General features: G+C 45.5%; 1 protein-coding gene across 1 annotated transcript in view; it reads left to right on the plus strand.

Moving 5' to 3' along the window:
* The first annotated feature begins 1645 nt into the window (after window positions 1–1645).
* Enpp6 (ectonucleotide pyrophosphatase/phosphodiesterase 6) overlaps window positions 1646–14382 on the plus strand; it is a 104345-nt gene continuing 91608 nt past the window's right edge. The window contains exon 1 of the mRNA XM_052162694.1: window positions 1646–1886. Within this exon, the coding sequence (XP_052018654.1) occupies window positions 1646–1886 (241 nt within the window). The remainder of the gene's footprint in view (window positions 1887–14382) is intronic.

Genomic DNA, 14382 nt, shown 5'->3' on the forward strand with positions numbered 1-14382 from the left:
AAGACAGAGAGGCGTAGCTGTCCTGTTACGCTCAGTTTAGAATTACGAACACTGGTTCTCCCCGTGGTCTCCTCAGGGCAGATATGTGACCTGTCGGGCTAGGCAAGCTCAGGTCTCAGGGTCCTTGCGCTCCTTCCTATGCAGGATGCCTGGGGCTGGGAATGCAGCCATTAGCACGCCTCTCCCAGCTTCCGGTTGTCTCCCCCATTCTCCCCACCCCCTTCCCTCAAATCTCATCTCTTCTACTTAGTGAAGCAATAACATGTTACTGCTCTAATAGATGAGAATGATATTGTGTTTCCAAGCTAACAAACATTAAGAGCAAACTACCCTTTCTATTTTTTCAATAAGGAAAAAAAATTTAATTAATTTTAACTTAGTTGTAAAAAATGCACGACCTTCGATTGGAGGAGGAAGTGGAGTCTCATTCTTGTCTGAGTCACTTCAGAGGTAATTCGGCGAATTTCTCTTCATCCGTGGTGCCCTGTGGAGGACTGACTTTAAAACCATGTGTAGATGCTGAAGCAGGGGGATAACGTTCAGTCAGAACCATGAGAGTGGCCACAGACTGCCCGAGCCTGCGCGGCGACTCAGCGTGCTAGCAACACTAGAACATCAATACAACCCAATATTTGCTGAGTCGCTTGTATGGCCACACAGATTTCACTAGCTTTGACATAGAACTCGTTATTTAATTTTGCACCAGGTAAAGGGCGCCGCTTATCTCTGTAGACATCCTGCAGCCTGAGCCCTCGGCCTGTCCCATCTCCTCGCCCACCTCTTCCGGTGACAGGGTTCCCCTGCCTAGTTACTCCCGATTTAGAACTCGTTCTGTTATTTCGAGCTCTCTTTCCATGTCAGTGTCCCACCCTCCAACTCACTCTTACCCACATAGGACAGTGCAGCCTCAAACCAACCGGTTACTCCCGACCTTTTCTGGTCCAGTTCTAGAACCTTCTCTCTAGGTTTGACAGCCCCTCCTCCAAGTGAGATCCAGGCACCAACAGTTTCTTTGCCTTTGATAATTAAAACAATAAAACACTGCATTGAGGGGCTTATGAAGACAAAAATCAGTAGTGGAGAGACCTGGACAAATAATTTGTTTTTAAAGGTTATTCCAGGACAAGACTGCAGAGCTCACAATAGGCCCACCTAAATGTGTTGTCTCTAAGTTTTGAGCTGCTAAATTGTTCAGTGGAGAAGTTATAAAGTTTAAATCCAGGCAGAAGAAGTTTAAAGATGTCCCTTCTCCCTGGCTCCTCCCTGTGGTCAGCACAATTACAAACTTGTGTTGACTTTGCTAGCTTTGAGGATTCACTTCTCGGTGTATGCTCATATTTATGGACCGTTCACCAAAAACAATGAGTCTGTATTTTCTCCCTTTGTGTTAATTCTAGGGGGTTCGAGAGCCTGACTTATCTAGAGGTTGTCAGTCTCTGGGTTTTGTGAGAGTGAGCAGGTTTGTTCTTTTTTCCCCAAAAAATGGAGTGCCGCCCCTTTAAATCCTGCAAGTGAACTTGGCTAAGGAAGGCCAACAGCTCAAGGTCCAGCCCCTAGAAGAGAGAATAGCTCCAGACTCTCCATCCTCTGGCTTTGCAAGGGCACAGCTGTGCCAGCTCGCTCTGGCCGGCTGGCTTCCGGCAGCATGGCGGTAAAGCTCTGGACCTTCCTGCTGGGGTTTGGGCTCAGCTGGGTTTGGCCGGCTTCTGCCCACCGGAAGCTCCTGGTGTTGCTCCTTGATGGGTTTCGCTCAGACTACATCAGTGAAGATGCCCTGGCATCCTTACCTGGTTTCAGAGAGATTGTCAACCGAGGAGTCAAGGTGGATTATCTGACTCCAGACTTCCCCAGCCTCTCCTATCCCAATTACTACACCCTCATGACCGGTAAGTACCTACCGCGTCCTCCTCTTAGAGGAGAGGACACGGCTAGCTCCTGCCATTGGAAATCTTAATGCTCATATGTCCCTAGTCCCTTGGGACATCCAAGATAGGCAAGAGTCTAGGTTCCCAACTAACACTTTCATTTCATATCAGTTTTGTTTTTCCACAAATATCCTCCCACGGACCTATTTCAGACTGTCTGTAAAGAGATGCTAATATGGAATTTGGAGATTTTTTTTTTTTTAAAGTGGCTGTTGTTTGTTTCACAGACAAGAGTCTAGATAACTCCACATTTTCCAAGGTGTAGAAGATGGACGTGCCTCTGAGTATCTATACCGAATCTCTCTGTCCCTTTACCGCGGTCTGGGTTCTTGCAGGCTGACTTATCAATGTGTAAGACTGTGACGGCTATTCTCAGGATCCCTCCCTCCCTCCACAGGGATCTTTGCTTCTAGACAACTAGGAAAGGACTCTAGGTCTTCTTCAGTAATGCCACTTTCTGCTTTGGTCTTTCGGGGCCAGGTAAACTGATACAGAGACAAATAATTTTTGTCATGGAATCCAGATTGTCTATGAAACAGGAGTTAAGCAGAAAGTGAGTACAACACACACACCCCCTCCCCGGTGGAACGGACAGAATCCCAGCTTCCCAGCTGCTTGTCTGGGTAAAATGGATTTGGCTAAAGATGATCTTCCTCCATCTGGAATTGCCAGGACCCCAAAGGTGATTCCAGAAGGCCGAACCTGTCCTTTTGGAATCTGCAGCCTTGTCTGCTAATGTAGGTGGGTTCCCTGCAAAACCAGCAAGTGGCTGTCGGGTTTTTTGGCTACCTATCCAGGGCAACCAAGAAGGCAGCGATTGCTGGTTATGTAGGACTTGGCTGTATGCTCTGAACCCAGGGAGAACTTGGAAATGATGTTACCAGATAAAACCTAAGATCTGTGACATCTCATCACATAGCTTTACAGAACTCCAAGGCCAAAGGAGTCTGAAAGTATCTTTAGCTGTGTGTCAGCCATAGGAACAATCCACTATATGACGGTAACAGGAAAGGGGTCATGAGCCCTCGCATTTCTGTCTTGTATGGGTGCCCTAGGTATTCACAAAGTAACCATGCGCTGACTCCAACGAAAGGGAATCTATACTTTGTGATTATTATTATATTTGTGAGAATTAGAAATAAAGATATGGGGGAGAAAAATATCAGGCTGCACACAAGCAAGGAATTTGTTTGTTATCCAACCGTAACAAACAAACCAGTTTGCAAGATGAACAGTTAACAAAAGGCTCGCTGGCCTTCCTTTGGCCTGTTTCTCTATGCTCACTCACACGCTCGCTGGGAAACAGTTTGCAGGCTTCTGGGTTACACATAGATGCAATTGTGTGTCCCAACCCGGTTCTGCACGGGGAGTTTCACATACACTGGCCATGCCTTCTCTGGGCTGTCATTCAGAGCCCGATGGGAGACACAATTCATAAGCTTCCACGTGCAGCTTTTTCAGTTACAGTGAATAATGAACAAGAACCAGCTCATAAAGTCAGACGCCAGTAAGGAAAAAGGGGCGTTGCGAACCCCACACAGACATGGAGCCGGTGACAAGGACGATTGTTTATCAGGCCCACATGCCTATCATTGGTCAAATACACATTTTCACAAAGACTATTGCCAAGCAAACACATACCTTTTCACACTATGGGTCTCTACGGGATATGAACCGTACTAAGCAATCCCGTAAATATGGTATAACCTCAGGCCCAGCGTCTTTGTATTCTATAAATAAATAAATAAATAAATAAATAAATAAATAAATAAATAAATAGAACTATCCCATAGGGAAAGACTATAGCTCCAAGCACCAAAGGTCTCATCCTAATTCTGACAAGCCTATGAAGGCCACATACACCTTCCATCAACAGATTTTCAGATAGTAAACGTGTTATCTGATTATCTATTTGTTTTTAGAAGTGATGCTGGATGCGGGCTGCGGCCAGTCAGACTCGTGTTTACGTGCAGATGTCTTTGAGGGTGACTCATAGTGCACCTGCCCAGTAAACTCAGAGTGTGGGGGAGACTATTCAGGCCATGCAATCTGCTTATACCATGCTTACTGTCCCAGAACTGACTGAAGATAAATTTAGACTATTTTTCTGCAAAAATAAAAAATATACTTATTTTTCCCCTTGATGTTGAGAAATTCCACTTGTTTGCTTATAAGGAGGAATATAGCCACTGAGAGTGTTCCATTTAAACATAGGGTTTAGCACTTGAGTGCTTTATAAACCAACAGAATGTTAGGAGAATCATTTGGTACCAAAAGGTGGGCAGTTTGGATTTCCCAGAATTCATGAGAAGAATCTCTTTTTGCTTCGTTACATGGAGTAATGCTCATAAGACCAAAAGCCCTTGCTATAATAATGAGGGATGATGAGTTATTGGAAGGAAATATTGCTGGCCCTGGAGTCAGACGCACTTGCTTGGAGTCCCTGTAGGAAGAACTTTGACAATCCTCTGATGGACCTTAGCCTCTGTGTTCTCCACTGTAGCCCCAGATGAACTGCCTGGCCTAGATCTCCCCAGGGTTTCCAGTGCTACAGGATGCGGACATGGAAACGAGCAGTGCACGGGGATTTAGGATGCTAGAACTGGGCCCCGTCTGTTGTTTAGATGTCATGTATGTGGTGGAGGCTCTGAGCAGTTATATTGAGAAATACTGTGAAAGCTTTCAGAGACAGGACTACTGGGAAGTCCTCAGGTCTTGCAGGAACCCGCTCCCTAGAGAGGAACTAGTATAGTTCTCATGAAATCCACGAATCTTCAAAAGATTGACTTATAGAAACTTGATATCCCAACTCCTGAAAGTCTCTGGATTTCTATTGTGAGAGACGATTTATATCTTCCCTGTGTTCTCTTGCCATGATGCCACAGGCCATCCGGACTTCAACAAAGCCCAAATCAATGAAACCACCCAGTCCCGGGCTTATAGTCTCCAGAACCAAACCAAACAAGCTAGTGTTCTTTATAAATGCCTCAGTCTCAGCTATTTCGTAATAGTAACATAAACCAGATTAATGCAACCTTCTAGGGCAGCTTTCATATAGAAATTAACAAATGGCTGAGACTCTCTCAAGACAGAATTTTTTAGAGTGGTGAATAGTGATGAATAGTGATGAATAAAGAAATTTATTTGTAAACAAATTCAGAGATTATCCGGTCCCACCCAACATGGAGAAGCCACTGTGCGGATTCTCACCCCACCCACCACAAAGTTGTTTCCAACAGGACAAATGTGAACAAAACTCTGGTAGTAATTAAGAAGATCGGCCACCGTAATCACTGAGTCTTAAAACAAGGACTTTCACCAAGGAGGCTTACACTCAGCCTGAGGAAAAGAGTTACTCAGAGAACAGAGATCTAATAATTCTAAATTATATCACAATGGGTCATGAGCTCAGTCGTCCACACTCTGCCCAAACTGTAATAGACATTCCAGTGCACACTGCCCCAGAACGTAACTGCGTTTGTAGACAAGGTCTTTAAAGAGTGGTTACATGGGGGTCCAGTGGTTAAGAGTGCTGGCTGCTCTTCCGGGAGGACCCAGACGCAACTCCAGCACCCACATGACAACTGACAACTCTCTGTAACTCCAGTTCCTAGGAACCTAATCCGATACCCTCACAGAGACACACATGCAGACAAAACACCATGCACATAAAGTAAGAATAATGATAATAATTATTATTTATAACATTTATTATAATTATTAATAATAAAAAGAATGATTACATCAAGATGAAGTGTTAGGGTGAGGTTACTCTACTCTATGACTAGTGTTCTCATAAGAAAAGGAAGAGACACCAGGTGTATGGTGCACATGGAGAAAAGACCAGGTTATGACTCAGCAAGGAAAAAATTCAAAGAGAGGAACTTCAGAAGAAACTAAACCCAGCATCTCTTAAGTGTAGCTTCTGAACTACCAGTCAGGTCACACTGCTTAAACCACTCAGTCTGGAGTGTTTTGCTGTGGCATTCTGCTTGGGTGTGAGCTTGTGGAGTCAGGGGAAGAAGAGGAAACCTGGATGGATTCAAACAGGAAGGGTCAAAAAGCAGTTACGTGACACGCTATAAAGGTCAGAGTGGATAATTTCCTTCCTGTCACAGTAGCACAAGGAAATAGTTTTGTTGGCACTGAACTATGTAGCCCAGGTTAGCTCTGAGCTCATCTTCTTCTGACCACACCCCCTTTCTTGGTGTTAGGATAAGATATGCATCATCATGTCCGGTGAGAAAGCGACACGGTACCCAGATCTGGGCTGGGCAGACAGGCAGAGGCATGGCTGGCATGGTTACATCTGCCTTTCTGCACAGTCGTTCTGAAGTTCAGTGCATGTGGCTCCAGTTAATGTGAGTTAAAATGCAACCGCAGTTTAAAGGTGGTTAGAGTTCATTCTGTTTAAATTCTCTTCCTGGGGACCTTTCTGGAAGGGGAGAGTTTCTTTGGTGGATAAACTCACATTTGATTTGGTAGAATTCATCTAAAAATCAAGGGAGGAAAAGAGAGTAATTTGTTCAGTTCAAGTCATGGATCAGGGAAAATATTACCGGGTATCAGGAACACTTGTTTGTTAAGTTTTTGAAACTCCTGGTTAAGAAGTTGGAGTGGCCCAGAAATGCCCAGAGTAGCTGGTAAGACAGTCTAGAATTTTAGCTTCATCTAAAAGAGTCTGCCAAGATATGAAAGCGTGCAAAATGATAATTTCCATGCTTAAAAACAGTAAACAAGGAGTGAGGAAGGGATGGGGGGGGGAGTGGTTTGCCCTACTGACCTCAGAAGGTCAGCAGGGGAGTGGGCTAAGAGGTTAAGGAGCAGAGGTGAGACCCAGGACAAAGGCTGAGGCGTCAGGATGGACCCAGGAGGCAGCGAGAATCATGCTTTTATAAATCCTTTGTGGGATTCAAAGCAAAAGCCAGCATGTTAACTGCCCCTACTGTGTTTGTGCCAGTGTTTCCTCTCACACTCCCAGAAATTGTCTGTGATACAAATTCTTTCCAGGTATCAAGGACACAACCTTCTGCAAGGCGAGGCGTGCTTCCCTACACTTTACAGAAAACCCTGATGGAAATTAAAACCAGCCATTACTTGGACCAAAGAAAATCAGCGCAGGAATAAACTATTATGCTTTGGGAAAAGTACACGTTCTCAGGCTTTTGCAGACTTCAAGCTGCTGTGGGGGTAGGGCACGATCCCCACGGCCTTCTGCTTACCCAGGGCACCAGGGAGACCGAAGCTTCCTCTCCTGTCTGCTACAGAACTCAGCATCCACACGGGACCGCTAAGCCCGTCCTCATGTTAACAGATTAGGTACTTCCACTAGAATCGTTCTCCTTTCTTCTAAGCTTCCAACCCCCTAAGCTTCTGTTCTCACAGGTGAGCCTAGTGGTCCAGGCTCCACGCCTCACTTTGGAGTCTTGCTCAGGACCAACATTGACACACCTCCTTGACAGCCCAACTGGGTGCCAGCACGCCCTGACCGCTACCACCACGCCCTGACCGCTACCACCACCCCTGCCCCCCCCCTGCCCCTGATCTTGCTACTTCCTCTTTGTTCATCGACTCCTCCTTTGTCCTGACTCTTCCTCATCCTCCTGATTCCTCTCTCTCACAGCCTGAGTCAGCCGCACTTACAGGGCGCATGCCCAGACGGCTTCTTCCATCTCTGTGGCCAGTACCTGTGGAAACTACACCTGTGTTTTTGCCTAGAGCTGCTTTCCTGCTCTGGCTACTCTGCCTTCCGTGTTCTATAGAACACGTGTTCTGGTTCACATGACAGAACCAGAGAAACTGTCTGTGTCACTCTTTGAACAAAATGTCAAAAAGACTCCATTGTCACTCCGGACTTTGTTACTCTTGTGGCCAATCTGTGCATCCTAGCACCATGAGATGCTCCTTAGATACTCAAAAGCATGAGGTAGTGTTGCGAGATGACTTGTATCCACTGTGACACTCATGAATTAATTCCCTAATTCCCCAGAATGTGACTTGAAGGAAAGAGGGCCCTTAGAAAGGTAATTTAGGTAAATAAGACCATTAGTATAATCCCTAATTTAATATCACTTATGATATTGGAGAAGATTGGAACCCAGATAGGTCTGATGGGAAGACCATCTGAAAACCCACAAAGAGAATGGTCTTCTCAAGACTAATAAAGAAGTCTCAGAAGAATGGACCTGGTTGACACCTTCATCTTGGACTTCTGGCCTCTAAGTTGATTTCTTTATCAAGGTATTTTTTTTTTTTACAGTGTACTGCCTGGTTTTCTGTGTCAACCTGACACAAGCTAGAGTTATCAAGGAGCCTCAGTTCAGGAAATGCCTTCATGAGATCCAGCTGTAAGGCATAATCTCAATTAATGACCAATGGGGAAAGGCTCTGTCTATCATGTATGGTGCCATCCTTGGCCTGGTGTTCCTGGAGGTCTATAAGATAGCAGCAGGTCGAGCCAGCCACGAGGAACAAGCCAGTAAGCAGAGCCCTCCATGGCCTCTGCATCAGCTCCTGCCTCCAGGTTCCAACTCTGTTTGAGTTCCTGTCCTGACTCCCTCCAGTGATGGACTATGATCTGGAAGTATAAGCTGAATTAACCCTTTTCTCCCCAACTTGATTTTTGGTCACAGTGGTTTTTTTTCAACATGGCAATGGAAACCCTAATACGACATACATCAACAGAAATGAAACTGGAACAAAAGCCTTGCTTAATTCCAAAACAAGGCCATCTTTGTAGCTACTAAGGACTAGAACTTCAGTATATATTTTTGAAGGATACCTATAACACATGGTAGAGTAGAAAGAGTGAGGGATTTGCTACAAAAAGTACAGTTTATTTTAGTTCCTGTTCTATTTCTGTGAGGCAACACCATGACCAAAGCAATTCTGATATTTTTTAAGCATTAATGGGGGGCTTGCTTACAGTTTTAAAGAGTCAGTTATCATCATGGTGGGGAGTATGGCGGTGTGTATGTAGGCATGGTGCTGGAGACGGGGATGAGAGCTTTACATCTTCATCCACAGGTAGCAGGCAGACACACACTCACATATGTATGAAAGAGACACAGAGACACAGAGAGACACAGAGAGACAGAGACTGGCCTAGCATGGGCTTTGGAAACCTCAAAGCCCACCCCCAGTGACACACTTCCTCCAACAAGGTCATGCCTCCTAAACCTTTCCAAACAGTTTACCCACTGGGGACCACGCATGGAAATACGTGAGCCTATGTGGGCCATTCACATTCAAACACCACACACACAATTTAATCTATTTTGACATATAGTTTGACTTTTAGAATTTGATCAGCCTTAAGTGTTATTTTTTTTTAAAAGTACAGCAGACAAAGTAAAAATTAGCCAGTGCATTTATTGTGTTGAGAGAATGTGTGGGTGTTAAATTATTATATATGTGTTAAATTATTATTATAGCTGTGAATGTTACCCAAGCTGTCAGTAAGTTCAGACTAAGTTACACTTCAGTTACGAGAAAATCCAAACAGTACCAGAGACATGATTTATTTCTCCATCATGAACATGGCTTGCAGAATTAACTCAGCCTCTGTCTTTCTGCACACTGGGACCCAGACTGAAGGCAAGCATCTTCTAGAAGCGACATGGTACTTGCACAGGAGACACGAAAACAGGAAATAGCAGAACAATGCGGTGTGTTTCCAATCCTTGCTCAGAGGTGGCACACATCACACAGGCTCACGTTTCAGTGACGGAAGATTGCCACAGGGCCACGCTGAATGCCAGCAGTGAGGGCTACACGGCTCTCCCAGAAGGAAGGCCAGGAGCTGGTCTTAGCTTTAATGCAGTGTGCCACAAATATGTTTAAGGTGATATCAGCTGCAGTGAGAAACTTGTAGATGTTGTTGTGCTTAACCAACTTTGATGAGCAGAGGATTTTGAAGATACCTCAAGTGTCAAAGATTGTTTGAGTGAAATAATAAAACAACAGTTACTGTCCTATTGCTGTGAAGAGACACCATGGCCAAGACAGACAGACAGACAAACAGACAGACAGACAGACTTAACTGTGGTCCTGGCAATCCGGCAACTCCTCAACCTGCCCTAGTTCTACTAATTGGATACGGAGAATTCAAATATATAAACCTGTGGAGAGCATTCTCGTATGTTCAAAGCACCACACAGACCACGGCAGGAGATAACCTAAACTGGAAAATGGAGGCACTTGATTTAACAGCATGCAGACAGATGCCTGGACCTAACAAGGAGAAATGGGTGTTATTGGGAGTTATAAGGGTCTTGACCATTTCCATAGAGAGAATGAGTTTATAATTAAGTTTATAATTTATATTGTAAGATATGCAGAAAGACTTTTAAGGAGGGAATTCAATTTGAGCTAGATAATTAGAGACAAATACCACCAATATACAGTGTGGTAATAGGAAGGCGCGACAGACTAAGAGAAGCCAATGGGAGACAGAAGAGTCTTTAAAGGTGCCAGCCATTTTGGGTGTGCTCACAGAGAGAAGTGTTTGTAAGGTTATTTACATGTGACTGGTGGAAGTCTTTGAAAACCCAGGGCAGGGTAATGCAGTGAGCTCTCTGCTCCATTTTCCCTTCAATGGGTAAACGTCCACTCTTCGTGAAGGGGAAGAGTCAAGTTTGAAGACTCCCTTTGAGGAGGGATTTTCAGAGGGGCTGAGGAGCAGATAGGAGAGAATTAAAGGGAAGGGAGTCTGAGGAGCTGCCAAGGTAGAGACAAGTTCTCTCTGCCTTCCACACATCTGATGGAGTTCACAAACGTAACTTAGCATGCAGCTTCTCATCAGCGGGAACTTTAACTTCTCCTGCTTACTTTCCAATGACACCAAGAGCATCTCTCACTCCATACTCCAGAGTAAAACTGCTGTGCTTGTAAGGAGCCTGGGGAACCTACTGAAGGCACACTGGGTGGGTGAGTGCAGTTAAGAGAAGCCCCAAGGGGCTCTAGCCAACTTATGCCTTCAAGGGGGAAAGCACGGTAAGTATTTACAAGAGATACTGTCTGCGGCACATCATTACTTAAGCTTCCATTAACGACCTCCCCACACTGAAGTACCACTTTTCAAAAAGCATGTTTCTCTTGGCCCTGGTGATGAGAGGGGGGTTCTTACTGTCTAGCAGGGGTTGGCTAGAAACCTGCTCCCTGAAGGAGAGATTGGTGAGGTAGTGGGGGAAAGCCTTAAAATGTGGCAACAGCTTTTGATTACAATAACAGCAGGCCTTCTATTTTAATCCCCCAGAAGGTTCATCCAAATGGAGCCCTTGTGGTCTACAAACCATGGCGGATCTAGCCCTGGTCTTGCTTGCCCCAGCTCATGTTTTGATTGATAGGACCACATGCCTTTTCCTAAGGCTTCTGGGAGTTTGGTTAGACTATTCTGTTCTCAGGACCGGCTTCATACCGAAACCCTGTGCCAAAAAGGAGTAAAAGTCACTTGAAATTAATTTGGAGGAAGCCTGATTCATCAAGTTAACATTTCTTTCAGAGACCGTTTAACAACACCTACTCACATTTCGGCTGGAGTCTCCTTAGGTGAATAGGGCTATTGTATCCACCATCTAAACAGGCAGGGACCTGGGCAGGTCTGACGCTCCAGTCCTAGGTGGAGCATTTGACTCTTGCTGGACAATTTTCTTAAATGTGACCAACGAGTATCTTTAGCCCTCTTGAGAACAAGGAGAGAAGATCCAATAGACAGGTCTTAGAGTGATGTGTCAGCGGACATTGAGACAAAGAACTGCATGAGCTGGATTTATAAATGGTTTGTGGTTTGGAATATGACAGACGCTCTGGCCATGCATGTCTTTTAGATAAAGTGCCTCTGCAGAGGCCCAGCCTGTGACAGGATCAGTAGTCCTGAGAATGTGTGCAAGCATCTGCCACAGACTAAATCCGCTAAAGAAGATTCTTCCTCACATTCACCCCACCCACAACAATGGAACTTGGGCACCTGCTTTCTTCTTTGGGTATCAGTTTCTATTCATTGTAAAGTCAAGATAGCCTAAACATCTTCACGCCGGAGCCAACGGAGGATGTACTGACTTGGAGTTCAGACGTGGGAGGGTATGAAGACCTTCGAGAAGACACTAAGACTACATTCTTGGCTTCAACAGCCTCTAGAAAATGTTGCAAAGTCACTGGGGCCAAATATTTTCCAATCTGTGTGATGCGTAGCTAAGTGATGAGTTATTTAAAATTGTTTTAGACAAGGTGTTCCATCTCAGGTCAGCTCTGCTTCTCGGTGTTGGGGCAGCCTTTCTGCTTTACTCTGTCTAGGCAGCTCCACCAGGAAGCAGAAGACAGCTAGCAGCATCAGGAAGGACCATCAGAGACTATCAAAGACTGTTTGTGTATTCAAGTTCTGTACTCTTCCACCATATGTACCACATCCATGGAAACTACAAACACACATACGTTCAAAAAAACCCACAAGGTTGATACACACACACACACACACACACACACACACACACACACACACACACGGTGATAGCACCTGAAGGAAACACTCAGGTTGACCCCTCTGGCTTCCACATGCATTTGTATGCACATGCACTTGTGTCTGTGCACACGCACATGGTCAGATCTCTCCATCCCAAAGGTGTTCTCAAGCGTATTGAGGATGAAGCAAGGTTTGTGGTTTTCTTTTCCCTCAGTCTACATTACAGGCTAGTGAATTGCAGTCACTCAGGGCTCAGGAGGCCCCCTCAGTTAATGTTACTCCATTATTCTTTGAAAACCACTGCTAAAGAGGCTCCTCTACTGGCCAAATAAAGAACATAATTAAGGACAGTCAAGCAGTCTCCATCTTGTATACAACTGGCATTCCTCAAGTGGGTCCTTTACACTGCCCCTGCAGACCAGACCAGTCTGCCTTGCTCTTGGTCAACAACCCCTTAAGGGCATAAGTAGACAGTAGGCAGTCTATGCAGCTGAACCCCAGACTTGCCTGATGGAGGTGTTGATTCCCACCTGTTGGGCTTTCCTGGCTCCACACGGGTTAACTAGACATCTGACTGCACACAGGCAGGCTTACATTGTCGATTTTTCTCTTGAGCTCTGAAATTTTGTTGTTGAATCTCCCCCTTCCATTGGCTGGGAGTCCATTATTTTTCTAATACCTTTCTTAGTGTATTTTAATTTGCCCGTTTTGGTTTCTGCATTCTTGCGATTATACTCCAAAAGCCTCCAAGTTCCTTTCCTTTTTCTTTACATTAAATGTCCTTCTCATTGCTAAGGCCAAAACCAACATCAAAGCTGTGTTCGGCCCGCCATTTTGGACTTTTGAGTACCCTGAGCCCTTTCCTGGCTTTAACTGAGCTATAAGAGTGGAACTATTTTCAGATTCCACTTCCTTCCAACCTGACCCATCTTCCTGCATCTTAGCCAGCTGGACATATTCCAAACCATGATCTATACACTTCTGTGGGTGACTGTCACATCCGCTTTGGCATGCCTCTATCTCTGTAAAATATCAAACTCAATCTTTATAAGTGACTTTAAGAATATATCAGAATAGCTGGGCGGTGGTGGTGCACGCCTATAATCCCAGCACTCTAGGAGGCAGAGGCAGGCGGATTTCTGAGTTCGAGGCCAGCCTGGTCTATAGAGTGAGTTCCAGGACAGCCAGGGCTATACAGAGAAACCCTGTCTCAAAAGAAGAAGAAGGAGAAGGAGAAGGAGAAGGAGAAGGAGAAGGAGAAGGAGAAGGAGAAGGAGAAGGAGAAGAAGGAGAAGGAGAAGGAGAAGAAGAAGAAGTCCATTCTGTTCGGATCTAGATTTCTCCAGAGGCACTCAGCATTCCAGAAGGTAAACTGCAGGAGGTGCAGTTTGGTGATTTCTGGACAGTCTGGTGATTTCACCTTGTTGAACAGAACAGGACAGTGGCCGAGACTCAAGCCAGCTTAGAGTACTGCCACACCAAATGCAGGGATCCAAGTGGAGACAAGGTTGGACCTCCTCTAAAGTCACAGATGAAGCATGGTCTCTCCTCCGCTGTGCTTCTGGTTTTTTCCAGACTAAGTCTTTTTGTCTGGTCCCCAGCCACCAACATTGCTGTATGCTCTTGCATGGCTAACCTTCTCTGGGTTGCTGTGGCTTTTCTCATTCCCTGGGTGTGCAAGATGGAATCCAGGTAAGGGAAGAAGTGGAACTATCTAGAGCAGCAAGTCTCAACCTGTCAGAAGAGACTCCCGAAAGCACAGTCTGAGATGTGCGAAAACCTGAGCTGGTCCGGGGGTCCCCGGGGCCTGCAAGGAGGGCAGGGTCATGGGATTCTCTGATTCTTGGACATCCAGGGCCCCCTGGGAGTTGAGGAAGAGCAGGGGATGGAGTCGGGGGCCACAGGCAGGCTGGAGACAGCGTCTAACCCAGGGCCAGGAAAAGGGGAACGATGGCTTGTCCCAGCAGATTGCCCTTAGCTTGGTGGATGTAGGTGTGG

The sequence above is a fragment of the Apodemus sylvaticus genome, chromosome 18, assembly GCF_947179515.1.
Source record: "Apodemus sylvaticus chromosome 18, mApoSyl1.1, whole genome shotgun sequence".
NCBI lineage: Eukaryota > Metazoa > Chordata > Mammalia > Rodentia > Muridae > Apodemus > Apodemus sylvaticus.